The following is a 27,066-nucleotide window of genomic DNA, read 5'->3' as shown; positions in this document are numbered from 1 at the left end:
ATTTCAAATCTAGATAGTTATTTAATAACAATTTTATAATTTTTACTTTTATACCTCAGTATAATATATATGATAAAGAGAGAGCAGCTTTGGTTTTAACTGTTATGAAAATTTACATCTCGACCGTAACCTGTGATGAAGGTTTTTCCTAAATCATGTGGCATGCTAATTTTCATTGGTATTTTAATATTTCCTCCAGCAAACCATAAACATTATAAGTATATAAAAAACAAAATGTTCTAACTCAGAATTTTAGCACTTGCAAAGAAATCTTCGAAAGCAATCACCTACAGAGGAGTGCTACAATGTTAAGAAATTGAACTATCAAAAAATTTGAACACAGTAATAAACTAAATTTCATCAACAATAACATGAACATTAAACTGGGTTATTTTTTCCAGTTGTAGAAACAACAATTTCTCTACTATCGACATCAGATGCTGTATCGCAAGGTATGATGTACATAATATACACAATTAACGAAATGTATAAAGCAAAAACATATTTTTTAGAAACAGCCTATTCATTTTTTTTGGCTTACATATTTCAAATTTAGAATAAAATATGTAATAGATGATGCATATTTTAAGGTTTTTCTTAAAAAGAAGGTAGGTCTTTCTTTGAGCAATCCTGACACCCCAAGCTGTTTTCTGCGACAAGAAAAACCTTCACATATGCATTATCTGACTTTTATACCGTCAAACAAACATTATTCTTATAAAGATTTACAAAACTTGGTATCCTTTATTACCGACCAGACTAAACATGCTTAAGTAGGATATTCCTTTCTAATTTCTTTAGGTTTAAATACGCCGTACGGCTCATTTAGAATGTGAAATAAAACTCACTAATTAATCTAGATAAACATTATTATCCATACACAATAAAAATACTACTGTAACTGCATGAAGAAAGAAACAAATGAAGTGTTACCATCCGATAACGGTGTATGACAAATACAAGACACATTGTAAGTAATTTATTGTTCCAACTTAGTTAATAGAAAAGGAAGGGGTATTTTTTTGTTGTTGTGAGTTACATGATTATTTTACAATAGAATATAATAATATCTGTTGATAGAGTAAAAGGTATACATGGATTTAAAAAAGTTAAGAACTGACACGAAGACGAATTTAATAACATGAAGGTCACAGTATGAGAGCGTATTCAATGTGTATCGTCCTGAACATGCATGATATATTTGCCACTGGACGTGAAGCAAGCAACCAACAATTAATCAACCTACTCAGTGTGACATTTTCAAAATCTTCAACGCGAATATGTCAAACCTGGCTTAATTGTATGAAAGTCTATATTAAAAGTTATCTCATATGTAAGATAATATATGATAATGAGTCTGTGATGTAGCGACAGGTTAATAAAATTAAAATGCGGGCAAAGACGATTTTTTTACACCTTTCATCGAAGTAAATTATAGATTGCATTTTTATCAAGGAAAATAATTACCTCAAACGGGTCATCATTTTATGCCTTTAGGCACACTTCATTGAAATATTTTATCGTTCGGATTGATTCTGAAAAAGAATTACCTATTGTTCTGAGAAAATAACTCCATATAGGTATATAAAGCCTGTTAATGGTATTTGATTTTGCATTTAAAGTATAATTGTAAACACAACACTTGGCATAAACATTGTAGTGAAATGAAGGCAGTATTAGTCCACATGATATCAATTATGAGAAGTAATAAAGATGAAATTAAACGAACGAACATTTTAATTAAGAAAAGAAATAGGAAAGTTGTAAAATATGAAAATATTTCAATAGATATAAGCGAACATTGTATATATCAACAAATAAATGTATATGTTTATATCAATTATTGATTATTTATATTCCAAGATAATGTATTGTAATATTTTGTTTTTTCAAACTTAATTGTTTTGACAAACTACCCGAATAAAGCAAATATAAATGTTGATTAATAAGGTTATCAGAGTTAATAATTTTATAATCTCTTTTTATCCATTAATATATGACTAATCCAGCATTATAATGAAAGGTCCCTCTATTTCTTGACAAGAAATACAGGGCTATTTTTAAACATATCTATCTATAGTTGATTGGGAAACAAGTTTTGCAACTTATATTAATCCCGTTCCACCAGACCATACTCGCAAATGGTGTCGAGGGAGAGCCAAACATTGAGTTTATGAAATTTTCATCCCACACCGGAATCGAACAAGGAACCTTTGTGTTAGTAGTCCGATGCACTAACCACTACACCACGGCTCTCCAGGGCTATTCTCTGGTAATCATTCTTATTTTACGGTTCATCAACGTCTCAGCTTGTATTCATACACTCTTGCTTTCATTCGACATGTTGTTCCTTTATACGACACTGATTGTTTACCTACAAAATGAAAGCATATCAAGAAAATTCATTGATAAGTTTTTGAGTAAATAAAAGATCAATGTGTTTAATGAATTAAACACCTACTATCAATATGTAATAGTATCAATCAAACGATTTAAGCTATACAATTCAATTATCAAAATATTATTTACAGGTCTAATTGTCGGGTTAGTTATTGGTTCATTCGTGCTGGTATTCATTGTAGCTGTTGTTTGTTTAATCAGAAGGTACGTTAAATAAAAAATAAAAAAAATGTCGGTATATTCAAATACATGAACAGCGAGTCCGGTTTGGAAATCCTCACATTTCATATACCCTGCACCCTCAATACACCGCAATTTAGTCAACAAGCATCACTGCAAAAACAACCACAAAAATCAGAAGGCTAATAAGTACTGTACTCTGAAAACTAATATCTAAAACATATGAAGCCAACCAAACAAATTTTTAGGGGAATTAAATAGCTACAACGTGTACAAAAGTTTAGCCCTGTTACGTTAGAAAACTTGTCACCAGAATTCAGATATTACTTGTTTTATGCTCATTCACTTAGTTCAAGCTAGGGCAAATTAATGTAAAAAGCACGTCCAATCAAATAAGTATATGACGGGCAAAATTTCCTTTATGCCATTAAGCTCATACATGTCCACATAATGGTTGTCGACTGTAAAATAAAACCAGCATATGAGTTGCTACAAAGACAATGCACCGTTCGTGCATATGGTCACTGTAAATGATTTTATAATTCATGTCTTTAAGTTCTCTCTAGGTTTAATGTAAGAGATGTCAAAAGATTTAACCTCAAACTAATTCTATAAACAAATGAATCGTAAAATTGATTGTATTTTGGTGTACGTTTTATTAGACTGCACTCTATTTGGGAATTATGGCACTCAACTTATCTTGTGCGGTAAAGGTGAGAATATTCTTTAAATAAATTATATATCAACACACATTTTTTCTACTGAAATCAATACATAATAGATATTTTGTTTTAATTCAGGTTTTTAATGGAGAAATACAATTTAGAAAAGATTGAAAATCTTCAAGGAAATGACTATACCGCACATCAAACTATAGCTCTACAGCAGTCTTCGAGTCCACTACATTATGAAGTTGTTCAAAATACAAATAACCAATATGCTTTTACAAACATAGCTATTACTAACTCTAATGAAATTATTAACAATGTTAAATTCGACGACGAACGCAATCAAATTGCACCTCTCGGAAATGAAACCCGAAGTAAAAATGAATCCAAAGTGAATCAATATGATGTTATCGATCCTACAGTCATAACAAGCTCTTGTCGTTCAACAGAAGATAAATCCGTGGAAACCGAAAATCATACAGTTTTAGATCAGAATGAAACCGACTTAGACCGACCAAAAATGTCCGACAAAACCCAAGCTTATGATGTTACTAGAGCTATCAATGTTGTAGGACCACACGCTTGTGCTGGTTTTCATTCAAGAGATGATGAAACCGTGGAAACAAAATCCGAAGATAGAAGCAATCATATTGTTCCTCTTGAAGATGAATCCAAGGGAAAATTTGAAATCAAAGACAATCAATATGAGGATATTGATCCAACAGCTATCACAAGTTTATGTCGTTCAACAGAAAATAAACCCAGGGAAACAGAAAATAATACAGTTTTAGATCAGAAAGGATCGGAGTTTGACCGATCAAAATTGTCCGACAAAACCAAGTCGTATGATTTAACTAAAACTATCAATGTAGAACATGATAATTCTGTTATGTCTAAAGTAGGACCACACGCATGTGTTGGTGGTCATTTAAAAGATGATAAAACCAAAACCGTGATAACAGAAACCGACGATGAAAGCAAACATAGTGCACCTCTTGAAGATGAAACCAAGGGAAAATTGGAAACCAAAGGCAATCAATATGAGGAAATTGATCATATCGCCAATATAAGCGTTTGGCATTCGACAGAAGATAAACCCAGTGTAATAAACAATTATACCGTTTTAGATCCCAAGGAGACCGGATTTGATCGATCAAAAATTATAACCAATAAACAATCTTATGAGCTTGCCAAACCAGTCCGTGCCGAAAATGAGGAGTATGGTTTGTCAAAGGACGGAACAAACGACTGTGCTGGTAGAAGCAATCACAAGGAATTGGAAAATATTTATAACCATGCAATTGATAATGTTTATGATTCTGGAAGTCATGAACGAACAGATTTTGGGAATGAAAACGCATACGATCATTTTGTAAGACAGAAGGACGGAAGATGAATAATATTTATCAATACAAACCTAATGAAGATAGTAGCTTTTTATTCTCAATTTAATCCCGAGTATCATTTAAGAACAAGTATAATTGTGTAATAAAGTGAATGCTGATAGATTGAAGCCAATATAACTATAGTTTTAAATATAGTTAATATTGAATTTTGAGTCGTTCAGTATTGGTACGACTTGACTAACATTTATTGAAAATCGCAGTCTTTTGTAGAAACAACAAATTATACTAAAACATTTTATGTCATTATTATTTGCTTATGGGTTTGAAAATGTGAACCCTTTCTTATTATATGTGTTTTTGTTTCCTTTATTGTTTCATGTGTCACGTTAAAAAAACATAATTATTAAATAACATTACTAAATGAATAAAGTTTTAAATTACAAAATGTATGCCTGAATTTGACTTATCATACGCTTTTTCATGCCGATTACTTTTTGTTTTTGTTTTCTAGAGCCACAATAACCATCACGCAACTGTGGTAACCTCATCTCGCTACGTGCAGTATTAAACCCATGTTATTCTGCTTTGAATTTTGTTTGTTTTTTCAGAGTCAAGTTATTTGTCACTCTTTTATTTGCTAGTATGTGCAGCTTCTTCTTAATGTTCATTTTCCGTAGCCAACACGGAAGTAGATGGGCTTACGCAAAACCAGTTTAAAGTAAACCGCGGTGTGTGTCTGTACCAAATAATGATATCTTTCTGAAATGGCAATTTGTTTTGTTTGTTGTTGGTATTTGTTTATTCGTCGATGAAAAATAAAAAATAACAAAACTTTTATATAAATATGACAAATGTAATACATATTAATAGTTAATACTTTTAGGATTCCCAGTTTCAAAACAGATACATCTCCTAAGAGAGAGAATATTGCAGTTTAGTGCAAACAAAAATGAAAATAAGCTCCGCACATCATGTTGAACAAAAGGGGTATCATCAGATCGACTATATTTTATTTAATCACTGTCTTCAATTATTATATTATAGAATTTCCCCAACTAATAAGTTTGTTTGATGAACCAGGACCAAGTGTAATATGAATAAGACTTGAATGAAAATACAATGTAGATCTTTGGGAGGATAACACAAGATAGATTTTTCCTATATATTTGCCAAGTCAATCAGATGAAAATGTTTCACTGTTTACAAATATTTATTTTTTCACATGTCAAAATACAATAGTTGTTTTCATGTAGAAATTAAATGACATTTATTAAAAATGTGAATGATCATAGTTCGCATTTTATAATTGAATTTCTTTATTTTATTAATAGGGTGTACGTCAATAAACAAGAAAAAATGGTTTCACACTGTACTAACTGTGGAAATTTTATTGTGGAAGTCTGCTAAAAAAAAGTCATGGTTAAATTTAGCAAACTGACTAGTACATATTCGATTTAGATTCGAACATCCGTCAAATTAAAAGAAATAAATTTAACCATAACATTCAACAAGTCATACTTCTTATATAATTTGCATATCTATAAATACATGAATTGGATTGGTCGATTAGAAATTTTTCTCTTGGTTTACATTTTGATTAATCATGTTTCCCAAAATACTTCCGTAACCTTAATCTCCGAAACTACTTCCGTAACCTTCACTTTCATCTATTTATGCACAGTACACATGCGTGGACCCCGGGATTTTCAACAAATTGAGAATGAAAAACAAAAACATTAAAAACAGTTGTTTCTATTCTAATGCATATGTATTGTATATTTTAACTAAGTTTAGTATATGATCACTTGATGGAACATTCAATGAAAAGCAAACATTATATGAATATGAATATTTCAATGCAATTGTTATGACACATAATATGAATCTTGATTAATAAAATATCACAGTCCTCCCCAAGTAATAGAAAATAACAATTGCTTGTTATAGATATTACATATCTCCCTGGAAATATTAATACATCTATATATAATCTCTAGAGCTAATATGTTTAATCCGATGATCAATTACCCGTAAACTTTACTGATTTTCAAGCTATCAATAACACGTACACCATTTAAGACATCCATAAATATCATTGGTATGTCCACATGCGATGAACATAATGAAGTACAAGCAGGCGACACATCTCAATTCAATCAACATGTCAATGATGTCACTGTAACATATCATGTACAGTCAAATGCATAAGTTTTATACCAGTATTCCCGATATTTCAGATATTGTTCTTCATACAAACGCGTCTCTAGATGAATATAAGAAGACCTGTTATGTGTGTCAATAAGACAAATCTCTCATCTAGGTCACAATGTGTAAAGGTAAACCTTTATAGGTCACAGTAAACTATGGTCGCCAACACATATAGATTATTGGCTCACACCAGACAGCAAGATATAAAGGGCCCTAAAAAACATATGTAAAACCATTAAAACGGAAAACCCAACGGTATTATATAAATAACAAACGAGAATTGAGAAACCACATCAACAAACGACAACTACTGAACATAAGATTTCTGACTTAGAACTGTAGGACTGGAACAAACAATTTCATCGGGTTTAAATATTTGCCCTAAGCTGAAGCAATAGTGCAACATCACAACATATTAAAGACGATATGCAAGTTAATGGTCGTCATTTTGCTCAAATTTATATTCATGAACACAAACGATCAAAGTTGAAAGAGAGATAAATGCAGATTACAAATCTTTTTAGGAATCAAATGGTAAAGTTCTTCACACAATCTCACTCTCAATGTTACAAAATCTCACTCCAAGGTTACAAAATAGAAAATAATTGAGCTCACTCCTATAAGGTATTGTAGAACATATCCGATCACTGTAGGACACATATTAACCACGACAAAGCTATTTAATGGTAACAAGAGATGTATGGTACACGTTAGTAATAGCCAAGTTCGTCCGATTATATTTTCGAGAACTAAGGCGTTTCTTCCTCATGAATAAAATAGCTTTTCTGTAGTTAGCAATGCATTTCGGAATGTTTGCTCCTAATAGCTACACAACTTTGTATTTTTATCTTTTTTTATTCGAGCGTCGGTGAATAGTCTTTGTAGACTTTGTGCGTCTGACGCAAATACAAAATTGTGATAGTGGTATCTGTAATTGGTTTAGCCCCGCCACATTATTTATGTATGTGCCTATCCCAAGTCAGGAGCCTGTAATTCATAGTCGTTTGTTTATGTGTTACATATTTGTTTTTCGTTCATTTTTTTTTTACATAAATAAGGCCGTTAGTTTTCTCATTTGAATTATTTTACATTGTCTTATCGGGGCCTTTTATAGCTGACTATATGCGGTATGGGCTTTGCTCATTGTTGAAGGCCGTACAGTGAACTATAATTGTTAATGTTTGTGTCCTTTTGGTCTTTTGTGGATAGTTGTCTCATTGGCAATCATACCACATCTTCTTTTTTATATTATTATTATATCTATTTACATTAATATTGATGATGGTAACCAGTTATTCTGAACACGTTGTCCGTACCGATACGCAAACACATAGATCATCCAAAAAGATCGTAATCGCTAATGTTGGTTCGGTTAAACAAGGTATAGAAGACTATACATGCTATACTCGGTTTGATAAAAGTACATTGAGGTGACGTCGACATTTGAAGATAAATTGGATTAAACTACAAACGGAGACGAAATAGAGTGCATGTACCTTTCAAGGTTAGGTGACTAAAATATACAAGTCAGGCACATGAAATCAGAAATAGTTTATATGCAAACAAATGAAGACGAAATAAACCACTATATGTATTTATCATTTCGGAAATTTCTGCGCCATTACAAACTCTCGTATCATCCATGACTTATGTATGACACTAGTTATGAAGTAAAGTGCCTTTGAAGTCCGCTGAAAAAATGTTCGCAGTTGAAATACTAATTGAAGCTAATAACGTACAGATTATTGTAGGAGATGAAATAATTGGATGAAAATCGAGGATTCGTTAAACAGAAAAATAACAAAAAATACAGATAAAAATTAAGATTTATAGTGTTGATAAAGATTACATCAAACCAAACCTAAAACTTTAGTACATACCACAAGACTTCAAGATTGTGAAGAAGCCAATCAGGATCGTATATATACATGTATGAACGCAGATGTAAACAGAATCCCGACATTACTAACTTAATTGACTGATTACTTAAGTTTTCCCCGAAACTAAATAAAGACTTAACAATCCTACTTTTATTCCGCAAATTAAGTACACAGTATTTGCCACTGCTGGTGGAGATTTATTTCCCCGAGGGTATCACAAGCCCAGTAGTCAGCACTTTTTGTGCTGACATGAATTGTCATTGATATGCATATGGTTATATTTATAAATTTACTGTTTTCAAAAATTTAATTTTTTTTAAAATACTAAGGCTTTTCTACGTCAGGCATAGATTACCTTAGCCATATTTGGCAACACTTTTAGGCATTTTTGTCCTCAATGCTCTTCAACTTCGTACTTTATTTGGCCTATTTGACTTTTTTGGATTCGAGCGTCACTGATGAGTCTTTCGTAGACGAAACGCGCGTCTGGCGTATATTTGTACAAAATTTAGTCCTCGTATCTATGATGAGTTCATTTATACACCAAAGAGACGTTTCTAAAATAAAGGAGTGGATATTGATCACCGGGACGTAACTATGTGTTTCTGGTTCAGTATATGCGCACACTTGATACTGAACGCCATTTTATCCAAATACTTGCATACAAATACATTCGATTTCAAAGAAAAACCTGACCGAAGATTAGAATGTTGATGTACCAATTATAAGACTTAGTGTGTCAGCATATTAGCATTGTAAAATGTCAGTTGCGGTAAAATCGTCCTTTGATTGTCGTTGTTTACAGAAATAGTTTCTTGTGTTGACAAGGTAGTCAGAACTTGTTATTTTTTTCTTACATTTTTCTAATCTAGTTCTTATATTTTATGCATCAAATAGTAATTGTAGTAAGTAGAGGAATAAAATTACATTCCAAATATATTAAGGAAATAAAAGTTTCGAATTTTTGAAAAACTAAGGCTTATCTACCCCAGGAATAGATTTCCTTATCTGTATTCGGAAAAACGTTTAGGAATTGTACGTCCTCAATGCTCTTCAACTTCGTATTTTTTTTTTTGGTCTTTTAAAATGTTTTTGATTCGAGCGTCACTGATGAGTCTGTTGTAGACGAAACGCGCGTCTGGCGTAATAATAAAAATGAATTCCTGCATGCATGGTATCTATGATGAGTTAATTGGTATTAAAGTGATTTGATCCAGTTTGAAAAAAGTATACATTAGTAGGTCCGCAGCTAGAAAACTAGTTTTATATTTTGATTTGAGTTTTGAAAATAACTTCAGGTTTCGATTACAATCCCTGACTGACTTAATAAATTATATATGCATCTAGCCACTTGACCAGTTGACGACTCGCATATAAATTTGATTGCACATTAAAAGTTCGAATGAATTTTATTTAACAGCTGCTTTGTAATGATGTCAGATTTGATAGAAATACGTGTGAAGTATTATATGTAACAAATCTTTTTTTTTAAACGGAATGTTAAAAGACATATAAAAAGAAAGTGATAATCAATTTGAGTTTGTTAGCTTTATTTAATTGAAAAATAAGTCATACAATATTACAAAAATGTATATGTACAATAAATTTGTCAAATATGATACTACTTGTAAAAGGCATGCATATAATCATTATAGGCCCAAAATAATCAAATCAATATTAGTAAGATTGAATATTTTTATAATAAAATTGTGTGTGTTGTGTGTTAATGACAGTGCTGATGGGCTTAGTAGCACCAGCACAATATTCAGAACTTCTGTGTTTGTACCATAGTAAAGGTGCATAAAACATTATTCTAGTCCGTTTGTCCCGAACGTCCAAAAAAAGGGTTCTGTTCTCTTAACTTTAGTTGCCTCAACCAAATACTACAAAACTTATACACAAAATTAAAAAAAAAGATGTGGCATGAGTGCCAAAAAGAACTCTCCACAAAAGACTAGATAGCACAGAAATTAACAGCTATAAGTCACCCTACGGCCTTCAACAATACACAAAGTCCATACTTCATAGTCAGCTATAAAAGGCACTGAAATGACAATTTAAAGCAATTCAAACGAGAAAGAAACGGACAAATTTATGTACAAAAAATGAACAAAAACAAATATGTAACACATTAACAAACGACATGAATTACAGTCTCCTGACTGAAGACATGCACATACAAACAGAATGAGGCGGATTAAATATGCTAGCGGGATCCTAACCCTCCACTTAATGTGGCATGAGTGCCAAAAAAGAACTCTCCACAAGAGACCAGATGACACAGAAGTTAACAACTATATGTCACCATACGGCCTTCAACATTGAGCAAATAGATATAGGAAGATGTGGTATGAGTGCCAATGAGACAACTCTCCATCCAAATATCAATTTATAAAAGTAAACCATTATAGGTCAATGTACGGCCTTCAACACGGAGCCTTGGCTCACATCGAACCACAAGCTATAAAGGGCCCCAAATTACTAGACTAGTGTAAAACCATTTAAACGGGAAAACCAACGGTCTAATTTATATAAAAAAAGAAGCACGTATAAATTACTAAAACAAACGACAGCTAATGTACATCAGATCCCTGAATGAGGACATGTGCAAAGATTTGCAGCGGGTTTTATAAAATCACAAAATAGGAAAACACACTATTAAACGAAATTCAAACGAGAAAAGAAACGGACAAATGTATTGGCTCCTGAGTTGCGACAGGCGCATACATACTGAATCAGGTGGGTTGAACATGTTAGCGAAGACTTGCAATAACACCAAACGTACTTTGAAATCTAAAAACAATTATTTCCAGTAGGAAGACGAAATGCAATACCATTTTAACACAAACAAAATTAATTATTTTTAGTAGTTATTCTTGTATTTAAAACATTTCTTTAGCTTATCCTCTTTTTAATAGTGTTCTCTGATTAGAGATGGGTTTCTTGCGTTTATGTTTGAATAATCATGAATGAGGGAGAGGTATGACAAGCATATGCAATAATTTATTCGTAAACGAAATTGAATGATTGATTGAAATCAAATTTTCAGTTCACACTCAACTAGTGTAACGATACAATTTAGCCGTCTAGCTTATATATAGGTTTGAAAAGAAAAGAAAGAAAGAAAAAAATAGTCAGAATTCGGAACGTCAAGCATTTTGTGTTGTTGTTAGATTTATTGTAGTAATAAAAGCTTACAACTATATTACGCTCATTTTTTTCTTTATGCAGTATTAATAAATACTTACAACTATATTACACGCAGTTTTTTTTCTTTGTGCAGTAGTAATAAAATAAAGCTTACAACTCTATTACACGCAGGTTTTTTTCTTTATGCAGTAGTAATAAAAGTTTACTACTATATAACACGCATTTTTTTCTTTTATGCAGTATTAATAAAAGCTTACAACTATATTACACGCAGTTTTTTTTCTTTATGCAGTAGTAATAAAATAAAGCTTACAACTATATTACACGCAGTTTTTTTCTTTATGCAGTAGTAATAAAAGCTTACACCTATATTCCACGCAGGTTTTTTTCTTTATGCAGTAGTAATAAAAGCTTACAACTATATAACACGCCGTTTTTTTCTTTATGCAGTATTAATAAAAGCTTACAACTATATTACACGCAGTTTTTTTCTTTATGCAGTAGTAATAAAAGCTTCCAACTATATTACACGCAGTTTTCTTCTTCTTCTAGAAGGGTCCTAGTGGGTCAAAAAGCTTTGCCATAGGGGAAATTTTATGAAAGAAAGGAGGGGGGAGTATAAAGTCACCCTTCCCTTACTTTGGACCTCAATTAAAAAAGTTCCGTAACTTTACCCACCTGGGTCTTTGGGCTAGGCAATATTGGACAAGTGCTTATCATTTGTACCTATTTGGCAAAAAAAAAAATTGCCGTAAGGCCAATTCAATGAAGAAAAGGAGTAATATGGTAATGTTTCCCTATCCCAACTTTGGACTTCAATGAAAAAAGTTCCGTAACATTACCCATCTGGGTCTTTAACGCAAGGCAACCTTGGGCAAGTGCCTATCATTTGTACTAAGTGGGCAAAAAAGCTTTGCCGTAGGGAAAATCTTATGACGGAAAGGAAGAGAATGGTAGGGTCACCCTACACTAACTTTTGACCTTAATTCAAAAAGTTCCGTAACTTTACCCACTTGGGTCTTTGGGCCTAGGCAACCTTGGGCAAAGGCCTATCATTTGTACCTATTTGGCAAAAACAACTTTGCCGTAATTTAATGAAGGAAAGGAGGAAGATGGTAAGGTCACCCTATCCCAACTTTGGACTTCAATGAAAAAAGTTCCGTAACATTACCCACTTGAGTCTTTGGGATCAGGCAACCTTAGACAACTGCTTTGCCGTAGGGAAAAAATATGAAGGAAAGGATGGGGGGGGGGGGGGGTAGGGTCACCTGTCCCAATTTTGAAACTCAATTAAAACAAACTTCCGTAACTTCCCAATATAAAAAAATCAAAATTAAGATTAAATATTTTTTATAATAAAATTGTGTGTTTGTTGATGACAGTACTAATATCACCAGCACAATAGTCAGATATTCTGTGTTGGCGCCATAGTGAAGTGGCATAAAGTGTTACCCTAGTCCGTCCGTCCCGAACGTCCAAAAATAGGTTCCGTTCTCCTAACTTTAGTTTGCCTCAACCAGATACTACAAAATTTATACACAAAATAAAAAAAGAAGATGTGGCATGAGTGCAAATGAGAACTCTCGACAAGAGACCAAATGACATAGAAATTACCAACTTTTTAATATTATAACTTAAACGCGTACATTTAAACTTTAAAAACTTCCTGTTCATTACCACATACATCCGTTATGTTTAAAATGGATACGTTATTGATAAATGCGTTCTTATTTTCATGTATTGAATATGTTGATATATCAACGATGCAGGTAGCAGGTAGGATTTGTTTCTTTAAATTCTATGTACAACCCTTTTCATGTTTTTTTTTATCATCAATGAAATATTTGTATTCCTTAACTACACCAAACGGTAACTATGTTTAGTTTTCGGAATTATATTCTTTTAATAAATGTATGGTTTTTTTTCAAATATAAGTAAAATCTAACTTGAGAAAGATTAAGAAAGTCACCATTTAAAATTCCTATCGAGATTTGCATTGAAAAGGGAGCTAACTCTTGCAAAAAAGCAGAAATATCAATAAAAATTGATACAAAATTAAAACTTAATCGCTTCTGTTCATTAGAATGTTTTGATTCTTGGTTTTTAGCGGTCTTTAGAGTATAACAATTGTTATCAAAGATACCAGGATTATAAGTTAGTACGCCAGACGCGCGTTTCGTCTACATAAGACTCATCAGTGACGCTCATATCAAAATAGTAATAAACCAAACAAATACAAAGTTGAAGAGCATTGAGGATCCAAAATTCCAAAAAGTTGTGCCAAATACGGCTAAGGTAATCTATGCCTGGGATAAGAAAATCCTTAGTTTTTCGAAAAATTCAAAGTTACAAACAACTCTAAAGGTGTTTTCATATATTTTATCAAGCTATAATCTAGATTTTGTAATTCATTAGTTGACCATTTATTGAATTTTTCAACATGTCAAGAATCTCAAATTTAATAAAAATAATTAAGCATGTAGGTTTAAAGGTTCTTAAGATGAGTAAGTTGTTAATTATAGTATAACTTATCGCCGTATCTGAATATGAAAATTAAGACAACGCTTGACCGAACGACGCATGGAGCACGAGTTTAATCCATAGCGGCATTCGGTCACAACTTGTCTTATTTTTTATATTGAAATACGGCGATTAGTTATTCTTTTTATTACATTGGCAAATAGCTTTTTTTTTTATGAAATTAATGTAGAAAATGTAAGGAACTATATCATTTTTCCAACGCATTGACAATTTGTTTTGATCCGACGTTATCGACGTCTTGACAACGCCTATTGTTGGATGACGTCAGAGAGAGATATAACCATGTTTATTTCACATGTGAAATTATCGGATTTATTTTACTGGGAAATCAATCACTGTGCTTAACCCTCTTACTGCGGGAAGGACATATGTGTCCTCCCCTGGCTTACTGCGGGAAGGACATATATGTCCTTTGTGTATTAAATACAGCTGTTTTTCATAGAATGTGCTAAACTACATAGCCCTTCCCTCATTTATTGTATAGATTAAAAATATTAGAATAATTAAAATATTTGTTTTTGTTTACTCTTCTTTTTCGTGAAACGTCATGATTACGTCATAACTTATATGACGTCATAAGACGTAGCATTCGAGTTGACCATTTTGACGGTAAAATAGAGCTAACAAAAATAGCAATGAGCGATTTTGAATCCATGGAATACGACTCAGAAATGTCAGAAATGAATATGGATACAGCGTCCGATTTAGAAGATGAAATGTTAAATCCTGGTCCATGGTTTCCTGTATTTGACACGGAAGAGTTTGACATGCCAGAAATGCAGGAATTTCGGGGAAATCGTCTGGGACCAGTTGATGTTCGGCCGGATGATAAGCCTCATGAATTGTTCCTTTCAATGGTGACGGACCCAGAAAATGTGGACAACAATGTGGTGGACCTTCTAGTAAAAGAAACCAACAGATACGCAGAAGATAGGAAAGCAGTCGGAAATTTGAAACCACGATCAAGGCTCCATATGTGGCGTCCAGTCAATAATGAAGAAATGAAAGCTTTTCTGGGACTCCTGCTGCTAATGGAAATAATACAGAAGCCAACATTAGCTTCGTATTGGGAAACACAAGACAAGCTGTGGTTGAGACGAACGCCTTCTTTCCGTTCCGTGATGACAAGGGACCGATTTTTAGCCATTTTGTCTAATCTTCACATCAATAATAACCAGACAGCACTGCCAAGGGACCATCCACAGTATGATCCAATGCATAAAGTGAGACCAGCTATAGATGTATGCAACATGGCATTTAGGAAGAATTACAGGTACCTCATTAATGATTCTTTAATATGATCTCATTTTCATCCAATGAAAAAGTATGTCTGTGACAAGCTATAAATTTCCAGTGGCAAATATTTAAATTACATACAAACTTGCACAGAAGTCAATTGTAAAGAATTACATAAACAAAAACGTAAATAGAACGGTTAAATTACTACACGAACAAATAAAAAAAAAGTAGATACTTCAGTACACAAGTAAATTGTTAGATGTTTTTTCCATGCAGAAGCGATCAATTTTAAGAATGCAAGAGGATAGTTTTATCCGATTTGTATTTACTAAATGACAAATTTGCCATGGAGTTAGGTTGATTCGGTCAATTTCTGAGCGGTCAATAAATATATTTTTTATCAAAATACGCGTGTATATCATGTATATTAAAATATTACCTCTTTTCGATTTTTTTGATGTTTTATAAAGATTTAAATTGATTAGACCACGACAACATATTTAAAAAAAATCGTTTTAAAATTAAAGTGATTTTCATTAGAAATCTTTTCTACCTCAGGTTAGGAAGAGACATTTGTGTAGATGAAAGAATAGTCGGATTTAAAGGTAGACATAATATCGTCCAATATATTTCAAAGAAAAAGTCCCATCAGTGGGGAGCCAAGCTATGGGTTCTAAGTGAATCTGATACAGGTTATACTGAGCAAGTACAGTTGTACTTTGGAAGACGTAACCGTCAGCAGCCATATCCCAATGGAGTTGGCTATTCAGTTGTTACAGAGTTAGTGGAGCCACATTATAATAAATTTCATCATGTCACAACAGACAGCCTTTTTACCAGTCCTAAACTAACACACGACTTGCTGGGTAATGACACTTACTCCACTGGAACAGTCTTAGCAGGCAGGAAGGGAATGCCATTAAGTTTTAAAACGTTGAAAACCCCTAAAGGAACGGTTAATGCTAAGAAGCAGGGAAATATACTAGCAATTCACTGGTCTGATCGTCGGCAGGTGCGATTTCTTACATCATCTGATCATTGCAGGTTTGTTATGTGCATTTAAGCTATAAATAGATAAGCTGCCTAAGAACCTTCATATTTTCAAAATAATGATATTTAAATACATTTGCAATTTGTAATTCGATGTGTTCCGAAAATAGAAATCATAATTTTAATAAGAATAATATTTGTTATAACAGTAATAGTTATAGAAATAAGAGAAATAGTAAACAACAACTATGATAACTGGCGATGATAACAATAGATAAAAAAGGTGATGAATGATAATGTTCTGTTGTAGGAAAATCTATAATATAAAAGTAGACTTATATTCTATTAGAAATCTTATTTGATAGTTATTTTTATTGCAAGGTTGGAAACTGCTTCAAATTCTAAGGGAAAGGAAAAGGTCGCTCCGGGAGTTGTCCATACTTACAATGAAAACATGGGAGGAGTAGATTTAGGAGATCAACTTTTATCAGTGTATGATCCAGACATACGTTCGGTGAAACTATGGAAAAAGATTCTTGTTAATCTTTTATTGACTGCTTGTGGTTAGTATTAAAGTAACTTACATGTATAATACAATAATAAAATCATATATTGTTCATATACATATATATGCATATATGTATATATATTTACAACTCGTCTAAACATCAACCCAACAATGTTTGATCTGTAAATTTGTTTTCGCAAATTTTTTATCTTTCGTCGCCTGGATTATATACGTATATAAATTGATTCAAATGATATAAAGAATACCAACGTCCGTCTTACATGTCTTATTAGCAAACAATTCAACATGCATATGCTAAATATTAAATTCGTTATCCTCGTCATATTAAAGAAGTATCTTAATTAGCTGAGGATGTCAAAAATATAGCGTAGCTGTGTAATAAAAAAAAGGAGATGTGGTATGATTACCAAAGAGACAACTAACCACAAAAGTTTAAATGAAGTAAATGTACTAAGCTATTATAAACAATCGTAATTCCTTCAACTATAAGGGAAAAAAACGTACCGTAAAGTCGGCAATAAAAGACCTCGACATGAATATATGAAACAATTCAATTGAGAAAAATATCGGCATAATTTATGATAAAATAGTTTACTAAAACAAATATGAAAACATGAACCAACGACAACCACTGAACTACCGGCACTGGTTTGGGGCAGGCACTGGAAGAATATGGCGGGGTTTAACAGATTTTAGGGCGCGTTTTATGTTATAAAAAATTGACAACTAATATACATTTCATACACAAAAGTAGAATGTTATTCTAGCTCATAAAGTCAAATTGTCAATGTACGGCAGCAACACAATGACGTAATCGCTGAAACGATCTTTGGACGTTTTTTCACAGTTAAAACTTAATTATGTAAAATATTTCCAAAAAATAAACTACTATTCATGTTACTATATATATTTTATACTATTCCTGCTTACAGTGAATGCATATATTTGCCACAAGAGATCATTCCTCTTGGGTAGAAAGTTAACCCATCTTCAGTTTCAACAAGAAATTGTGACTGGCTTAGTTGGGGACCATACATTTCAACGAAGAGTTTTGGATAGGAATGGAGAAGGTGCGACTAGTAGAGCAACCTCAGAGCATTTCCTCTTTGAAATCCCTGGAAGAAAAAGAAGGAATTGTGTTTCCTGTCATAACCGGAAGGTTAGAACTTGGTGCCAACAGTGCAGAGAAGGTCTCTGTCTAGGAAAATGTTTCAAGGACTTCCACAAACAAAAGCAACGTCAAGACGTGCACGAAGAGTAAATTAACTAATAAAATTCATTACCACTGTGTACGTCGCTGTATTACTAGATGTATATATACGATTTGTAATGATGTGTGAGGTGAACTGTTTTTGAACAGAATTAAAAATATGAAAATATGTATGTTTTATTTCTGTTGACCAAATAAAAATAAAGATACAATTTAATGCCTCAAACTTAATGACATGAGAAAGACCAATTGTATAGGGTTCAAATAGTTCTTTTAACGATTTCATTAGTTTTTTGTGGTTGTATGACGCTTCGGTAAAAAAAAACTTTTTCTGTTTTGTATTATAAAGTGCTTGACGTTATTTAATTGAAAAGCGCCAAACTTGCTGAAGACGTGACGTTCTAACCTTATGACGTTATGCAATGACATGTAAATAACGTTATTTTAAAAAAAAAATAAACATGTTGACTTTATATCTTAGTAATTTCTCAATTATTTAAGTTAACATACTGTTATTCAAGACTAAATAACAATTAAATATTTTTGATATTTTTTACTGAAATTGTCCCGTTTCTGGACAATGTTTTGATATTTAGCTACGCACTAAGAGGGTTAAACGGCCGTGGGTAACTTAAGTTACCCACAGCCCAAGATGGAGCCGCCTGGCTTCGGTTAGGAAGTTTGCTCCTATATAATAACAATACCATGCATACAAAAGAAATGTTCAGTAATTAAAAAGTTAAATAAATCTTTTAGGGAAACTCTGCAATGTAAAACGTGGTTTGTTACTACAAAATAAACGATTACAGCACGATTTGCCAAAACACTAATGATGTCCGTAACTTCAAAACAACTTGTCCGTAACTTTTTTCCTTGTACCAATAGGGATGTCCGTAACTTCAGCATGATGCCAGTAACTTTCAAAGAATCTTTATTCATGGATGTAATTATTGATAAATAACAATAATACCGAACTCCTAGGAATATTCAAACGGGAAGTTCTTTATGGAATGGCAAATCCAAAAGCAGAGTCAATTTAACACACCAAACGAATGGAAAACAACGGTCATATTCCCAAGACATTAAAAAGTAAAATAACAAAAATACTGAACTCTGAAGAAAATTCAAAAAGGAAGGTCCCTTATCAAATAGAAAAATTTAAAGCTTAACAAAATGGATAACAGTTAACCGTTGATCTGGTCTTTTGCTTATACAATTATAATGTCGTATGTGTTTTACCGATGTCAAGTTTAACATCAGACATTTTAAAACATTTTGTTCGCTTTAAAATGTAATACAATTTAACAAAAAAAGGATTTCAGTTCAAAATTGCAAGTGTTTTGTATATTATTGACGAGTTCACATAAATCCTTTTCAAAGAACTTAAAATTCATTGTCTGAACCTTCGAACGTTGTTAATGAACTAAAGAATAGTCAAAGGTAATATCTTGCAAGTTACAACACTTCTCCTGTCATATAGAGAACCAATCAATGTCTTAACAAAAATCTCCTCCTCTGAAACTACTGGGCCAAATTCATACAAACTTGGCCAAAATCATTTTGGGTATCAAGTTTCAAAAATGTGTGGCATGACCCGGCTAACCCACCAAGATGGCTGCCACGGCTAAAATAGAACATAGGGGTAAAATGTTGTTTTTGGCTTATAACTCAAAAACCAAAGCAAATAGAGGAAATCTGACATGGTAAACATCTATCTGCCTTGAAATTTTCAGATGGCTCGGACAACCTGTTGTTAGGTTGCTGCCCCTCAAATTGGTTATTTGAAGGAAATTTTGCCGTTTTTTGTTATTATCTTGAATATTATTTTTTTTTAACACTTGGATAAAAATTTATTGCACTAAAGCTGTTATCAATGACCTTATCGCTACAGCTTTAACTATAAGGTACCCGGAAATGGTTAGTATCTAAATATCTTGAATATTATTATAGATAAGAGATAAACTGTAAATAGCAATAATGTACAGTAAAGTAAGACCTAAAAATAAGTCAACATGACCAAAATGGTCAATTGACCCCCTAAGGAGTTATTGTCCTTTATAGTCAATTTATCAATTTTCATAAAAGGAGTAGGTCCGGTAAGGGCCGATTTTGGTCTCAAATTTTAGGTTCATCTAACGAAAGTGTTTGGACACTTTTTAAACACTCAAGTGTCTATTTCAATTGATTCGATTAGTTTAAGTGAACAATTTTTAGTCATTAAAAACGCTCTGATTCAAGCTTAAATATGCAAAATCTATCAAATATGCCAAAACACGTCACTTTTCAGATGTTTTTTTTTGTCAAAAACGAAAGTGGCCGCACCCGTGTTCATCCTCAACCTTTATATATGTTTTGTATTATCATCAAATACAACTCACATTTGAATATTATGAATGAACACGAATGCGTCCACTTTCATTTTAGACGGAAACCGTCCAAAAATTAACCAAAATGCTACAATTTTGAAGATTTCAGTAATTTAGCCTGACTAAATGATGCTAGAACGCGATATTTGTGCATTGTATTGTCAAAAACAGGACATATTTATGTAGCAGAAGCATTTTACTTTCCACAATATAGCTTAAAGATTACATTTTCACGGTTTTTTAAAACTGCTATATTGTGGGGCCAAAAAGGCTCTTACTGAACTTACTCCTTTGTAATTTTTTACTAATATTTTCCACTGAAACTACTGGGCCAAATTCCTTATAGATAGAAATAATTGAAAGCAGCAAGAATGTTCAGTAAATTAAGATGTACAAACACATCACCATCACCAAAATACAATTTTGTCATGAATCCATCTGCGTCTTTTGTTCAATATTCACATAGACCAAGGTCAGCGACACAGGCTCTTTAGAGCCTCTAGTTTAACTTTCGAGGAAAATTATTGAATAGAAAAAAAAGATAACAGCTTTAATGTTCATCCTTATCAAAATAGTTACAGGCTTCAACCACTTGCAGATTTATCAAATGGTAAAAGAAATCCTGATTTCTGATTACTAGTATTAAGTCTGGTCACGCATTTTCTTTCACGATCGAAATAATACGTTGCACGATCTTTCACGATCAAGTTTGAAGGAAATTCAACAAATTCAAGGTTTTCATAAACACATTAACGCTTTTAATGGAAGAACAGGCTTTAAATTTACTGTACTATCAGATACACCAAAGATTAAATTTCAAGTATATCATAATATTCTGAAATATGACCATTATAGGTACAAAAAGCGTGTAATGTGTAATTAATTTCATAGACACACATTGTGCCGTTTGTGTTTTTTCAAAAAGTACTTCATATTTTCTTTAACTTCTTTCACAGTTATGTTGAGGAAGTTAAACCATTTTGACAGACATTTTTTTTTGTTACGATTTGTTCCGCGTTTTGAAAATTAAGCGAATTTTTCAAAGATTCTGAACTAGATTGAACATTAAATGTCTTTCGCGATCCGTTACCAGAACTTTCACGATCGTCTCTCAATACTTGACCGCCGTTGGATATTATTTCACGATCATTTCTCTCGATAAACCGAATGACACCCTTGTGAATATGTGTTTTGCTTGTAGCACAATATGATTAATTGGTTCATGCAAATTATTGTTTGCAGCTTGCAGTGAAATGTTAATTAACCATTTAGATTTTTAATACCATTTAAAATTAAACCATTATTTTATTCATACAAAGGATATCGATAATGCCTGTTTGTGTTTGTGTCCAAGATATAAAGACCTTGATGATAAATATTCCGTATCAACTTATGATATACACGATTATTTCTTATGCAGCAAAAGTAATGCAATCTGATTGGTTGACTATCCCGGTGTAAATAACACCCTACCGAGTTCACCCGGGGATAAATAAAATTCTGCTAAATTTTAAAATAAAATGAAATTTTGCCGAAAAAATTAAAAATATAAAATTTTGAAAAGAACACAAAAATGTTCTGAATTTTTCCAAAAATAAAGTAAAAAAGTATTTGACAATGTGCAGCAGCATGGATATTGAAACAATATTACGCTGGAAGTTTTTCATTACCATTTTTACAATTTTACATCCTGGTTTCAAAATTAATAAAGGAATTGTTCAAAAGAAATAAATTCGTTATCTTGGTGTAATCAGGGGTATACGGAATTTTACACCGTTGTTGAAAATGCAGACACCCATTCGGCTGCGCCGCAGGGTGTATGAATTTTCCACAACGGTGTAAAATTATGTACACCCCTGATTACACCAAGATTACTAATATGATCTTGGAGTATAGATTCTAGGAACCGACGTTGTTTATCATTCAAATAATTTGTTATAGTATTCTTGTGTTTGCCTTTCTAAAATTACTTCTTTTACTGCTTATAGATATAGGAAGATGTGGTGTGAGTGCCAATGAGTGTCAAAATAACAATTTAGAAAAGTAAACCATTATAGGTCAATGTACGGCCTTCAACACGGAGCCTTGGCTCACATCGAACAAAAAGCTACAAAGGACCCAAACATAACTAGTGTAAAACCATTCAAACGGGAAAACCAACGGTCTAATCTATATATATATATATAAAAAAAAAACGAGAAACTACTGTACATCAGATTTCTGACTTAGGACAGGTGCAAACATTTGCAGCGGGATTAGTCTATTTAGTCTATTTTTGGCATTATCCATTTGACGTGGCTCAGTACATGTACATTTTATTTTCAATCTATGAGTTTGACTGTTCATTTGAGATCTTTCGCTTCTATTTTACAATTGAAGTACGCTGTTTGGTATAAACGTAAGAAACTGAAATTTAAAATCAACACATACGAATTGATGTGAAACAAGTGGTGGACAATAATAGCCTACATGGATAAAAGATTTGCACAGTGCCTTTGCCAAGTTTGACCACACTGCTTTTAATACCATGCTGCTTAATTTATTTTCTGAAAAATCAATCCTTTTCAAGTTACCGTTAATATTACAATTCATAATAGTTTCACTCATTCAGTATGCTGGTTTACTATATAATTAAAAGCATTAAACGATAGGCGAAAGATATCCAAGGAACATTCAAACTCACAACTCGAAAATAAACTGACAGCGCACCGGCATGAGTAAATGCAACATCACATTTGGTTTCACCTGGTTTCTATTAACTGTTAAATATAAATTCAAGTATAGTTTATATGGGGCTTTTTTCAAAAGTTTACATTTATTTATCTGTAACGTGTCCTAATCGATGTTTTTGGAACAATCATTGACGACAGCACAAAAAATGCAACTGGTATATTTACCAAAAGCATTAATGATATTATAATAATCTAGTCGGTTACTCATTGTGTTGAAGCATACCTTATGTTATAGCATCTTGTATGGAACGCCAAAACTGTCTTGTTATGACCATTTTCATTATATGATGTGCATTTACCTTTATATGATGTGCATTTATCTTTATATGCTGTGCTTTTACCTTTATATGATGTGCACTTATCATTATATGATGTGCAAACACCTTTATATGATGTGCAAATATCCTTATATGATGTGCAAATATCCTTATATGATGTGCAAACATCATTATAGTATGTGCAAACATACTTATATGATGTGCATATATACTCATATGATGTGCAAATATACTTATATGATGTGCAAATATACTTATATGATGTGCAAACATTCTTATATGATGTGCAAACATTCTTATATGATGTGCAAACATTATTACATGATGTGCAAATGTACTTATATTATGTGCAAAGATCCTTATATGATGTGCAAAGATCCTTATATGGTGTGTACATATCCAGTTTCCCTTATATTACGTGCAAACATCTTTATATGATGTGGTACTGTCATTATATTATGTCCTTGTAATCTTATATTATGTGGTTAGGTTTACTTCATTATATGATGTCGAAACGTCATTATATGATGTGCTTTCATCGTCGTTATGGTCAATGAACATGATTACGATTAGAATGATTACTGTCTACGTCATAACTGATTCCGATCTGCTTCTGTAAACTATTAACCCGGCTCAAATATGTGTCTATCGCTAGCGAAAGTGCAATGTATAGGGAAAATGAGACAAAGCAATTTAACAAAATCAACGTTTCAAACATTTCGGTTGAAGATTAAAATCAGTTAATACAGGAGCTAGTTGAAGAAATCGCCGTCTGTGGAGAAAATGATAACAAATTTAAGAGCCTTTTATAACTTGCTTTTCGGTTTACGCATAGGCTCCATGTTGAAGGTCGTACTATGACCTATAATTGTTTCCTCTTACAAATTATGACTTGGATGGAGAGTTGTCTCAGTGGCTCTCATACCACATCTGCTTATTTCTATTCATTGCAAAAGACACCATTGAAATCACAGTCTGTTTCAAAAATATTTCATAACAATAGCTATAAAATTATCTACTGATGCATACTATGGCGAGATGGTTTGTTTTATTAAATGTTATTGAATAATATTAATCTGTAAATGGTAAGATGTATAATGTAGGATTGAATATGTACAATGATATTAAATCTAGTATATCATATAATCTATGCTACTAAAGGAGTAGACCGATTTCATTGAGCCGCAACTCCTCTAAAACCATACCAAGTCAGAAATATGTGTGATAGGACTTTTAATTTGTCTTTGAACCAATCTTTTTTTCCACAGAAAACGCCAATTGTGTGAGAAAATACCTAATTTCGAAGACTGCAAGCTTAGTCGACGTAGTGCCCACAAAATGCGAAATGGCTATGTGGGTAATTATAAAAAATGAAAAAGTGGTATCTTTGCTAATGAGACAACTCTCCACAACAGACCAAATGACACAGAAACTAATAACTATAGGTCACCATACGGTCTTCAACAATGAGCACATATTGGCATATACAGATTGTTTATTTTCAACTTATTTTAATGGAGATTTTTTTAATTGCTAATAAAATTCTGAAACATTAGGACTAGTATGTCAACAGATTTGGAGTAGCGTCAACGATTTCTGAGATATAAGGGGTTGATTCCTGATGAAGTGTTTTAGATTTAATTTTTCGTCCGATTAGATCGGATTTTACCTTTGTGGTACTTATTTTGATCCTTTTCGGTAATGGCAACGGATTTTACGTAGACGATACAGTTATTGAGTTAAAAGGGGGAAAAAAAACACTGAAAATCACACTTTGCCACACTTTTTCCAATTTAGGGTATTTAATATTTTTATTTTCCAACCGAGATGAATGGGGTGACGCCCGTCTTTTGCATTTTGTTCCTCTTTTTCGTCTCTTTAAAAAAATAGAATAAAAACCATTAACTTTGTCATTACTGTGTCCACCTTATTACTGTGTCATCACTCTTTGTTTCAACACTTGCCCACTCGCTGGCGTCTCCTTGTATCATCGGTACAGCGGATATAGGTACTAACCAAGGGGTTGTGATCGATTTTTCTTCTGACACGGTACGAAAATCTTTGTTTTGTTTACATTATATCAATGTGTACTTCAATCTAAACATATTTGTTGTTTTAAGAAATGATTTGGTCGTAGGTTGGTTATTAGAGAAGTCTCACTATTTGCCCAAAACAAGAATCCTTACTAAAAACATGTGCAAATACTTGTCAAAGAAGTTGGCGCTCGTCTCATCCGATATGATTCTATATTCATTGCAACTCTTTTTCTGATAGAAGGCCACTGTTTGTGCGTAATAAGTAAAGCTGTTTCAATAATTGGCATTGAAATATTTTGTACATATAGTATTTTTCGATATTTTATTCCGACAAGAAGCGTTGTGTATAGCTGACCACATGAATCCTTCTGTACGGTGCATAGTTAAATGAATGTACAGTATATAGTTTTTCATGCTTCGAAGTACCTACAAAGCTATATCCGCTGTACCGATGATACACGACAGTAATTATAATTCGGAATACTTTGCTTGCTTGTGACAATGGTGTTCGACAAGGAGAAAACTTATCACCTTTCCTATTTTATTTACTTTTGATTGACTAAAATAATTTCTTAGTGACTAGAAATATTACATGACTTAACAGAACAATACCAGAAGATCTGGAAAGTGAATTAGAAATATATCTTAAGTGTTTTGTTATATTGTTTGCAGATGACACGGTGTTGTTGGCTGAAACAGCACAGGACCTGCAGACTCAACTCAATGCTTTCAATGATTATTGTAAGGCTTGGCACTTGAAAGGAAAGTTGTCAAAATTAAAGTCTTAGTGAGGGGTTTTTTTGGACGGAAGCCAAAATCTCCGATTTTCTTACAATGATACTAACATTGAGATGATAAAACAATATAACTATTTGGGAATTGTTGTTACTAAAACGGGAAATTTCAATATGACAAAAAACATTTATCCGATAAGGCTTTAAGCCATGTACGAAAACTTGAAAACAGGAAGGATGTATAAGATTTCTGTAAAATGTCAACTTCAGCTTGTTCGTTTATAAAAAAATATATAAACACGTACGTTTGTCCTCCAGCTGGCTTAGTAATTTTGAAACCTCTCTCTCTTGTTTTGTATATACTGTAAATAGTTATTATTTTTTATCTCTGTATACTGATGTCATACATTGACATTGTGAGACTAAATATATAGATTTAGAGGCCATAAGTGTACCGGTATGGATGATTGATTGACTGTTATTTAGCGCCACTTTCAACACTTTCATGCTATTTCGTGGCGGTGAGTTTATATTGGTGGAGAAAGCAGAAGTGCCCGGAGAGACCCCCTGACCTTCGTT

The 27,066-nt window shown here is 32.6% G+C and overlaps 1 protein-coding gene and 1 long non-coding RNA gene across 2 annotated transcripts; both read left to right on the top strand.

The window, feature by feature from the left end:
- Nucleotides 1–399: 399 nt before the first annotated feature.
- LOC134727108 (uncharacterized) lies at nt 400–3,738 on the top strand. Its single transcript, XR_010108718.1, has 3 exons — nt 400–452; nt 2,532–2,604; nt 3,381–3,738. It is a non-coding gene; the product is annotated as an uncharacterized LOC134727108 (long non-coding RNA).
- Nucleotides 3,739–15,008: 11,270 nt separating this feature from the next.
- LOC134726489 (piggyBac transposable element-derived protein 4-like) lies at nt 15,009–26,541 on the top strand. Its single transcript, XM_063590894.1, has 5 exons — nt 15,009–15,618; nt 16,098–16,656; nt 16,984–17,165; nt 18,064–18,201; nt 26,426–26,541. The coding sequence occupies exons 1-5, from the start codon at nt 15,009–15,011 to the stop codon at nt 26,539–26,541; spliced, it is 1,605 nt and encodes a 534-aa protein (XP_063446964.1).
- Nucleotides 26,542–27,066: the final 525 nt, after the last annotated feature.

Source organism: Mytilus trossulus, chromosome 7 (assembly GCF_036588685.1).
Source record: "Mytilus trossulus isolate FHL-02 chromosome 7, PNRI_Mtr1.1.1.hap1, whole genome shotgun sequence".
Classification (NCBI taxonomy): domain Eukaryota; kingdom Metazoa; phylum Mollusca; class Bivalvia; order Mytilida; family Mytilidae; genus Mytilus; species Mytilus trossulus.
Note: the sequence above shows the minus strand (reverse complement) of the source record. Positions and strands in the feature narration are given on the sequence as shown.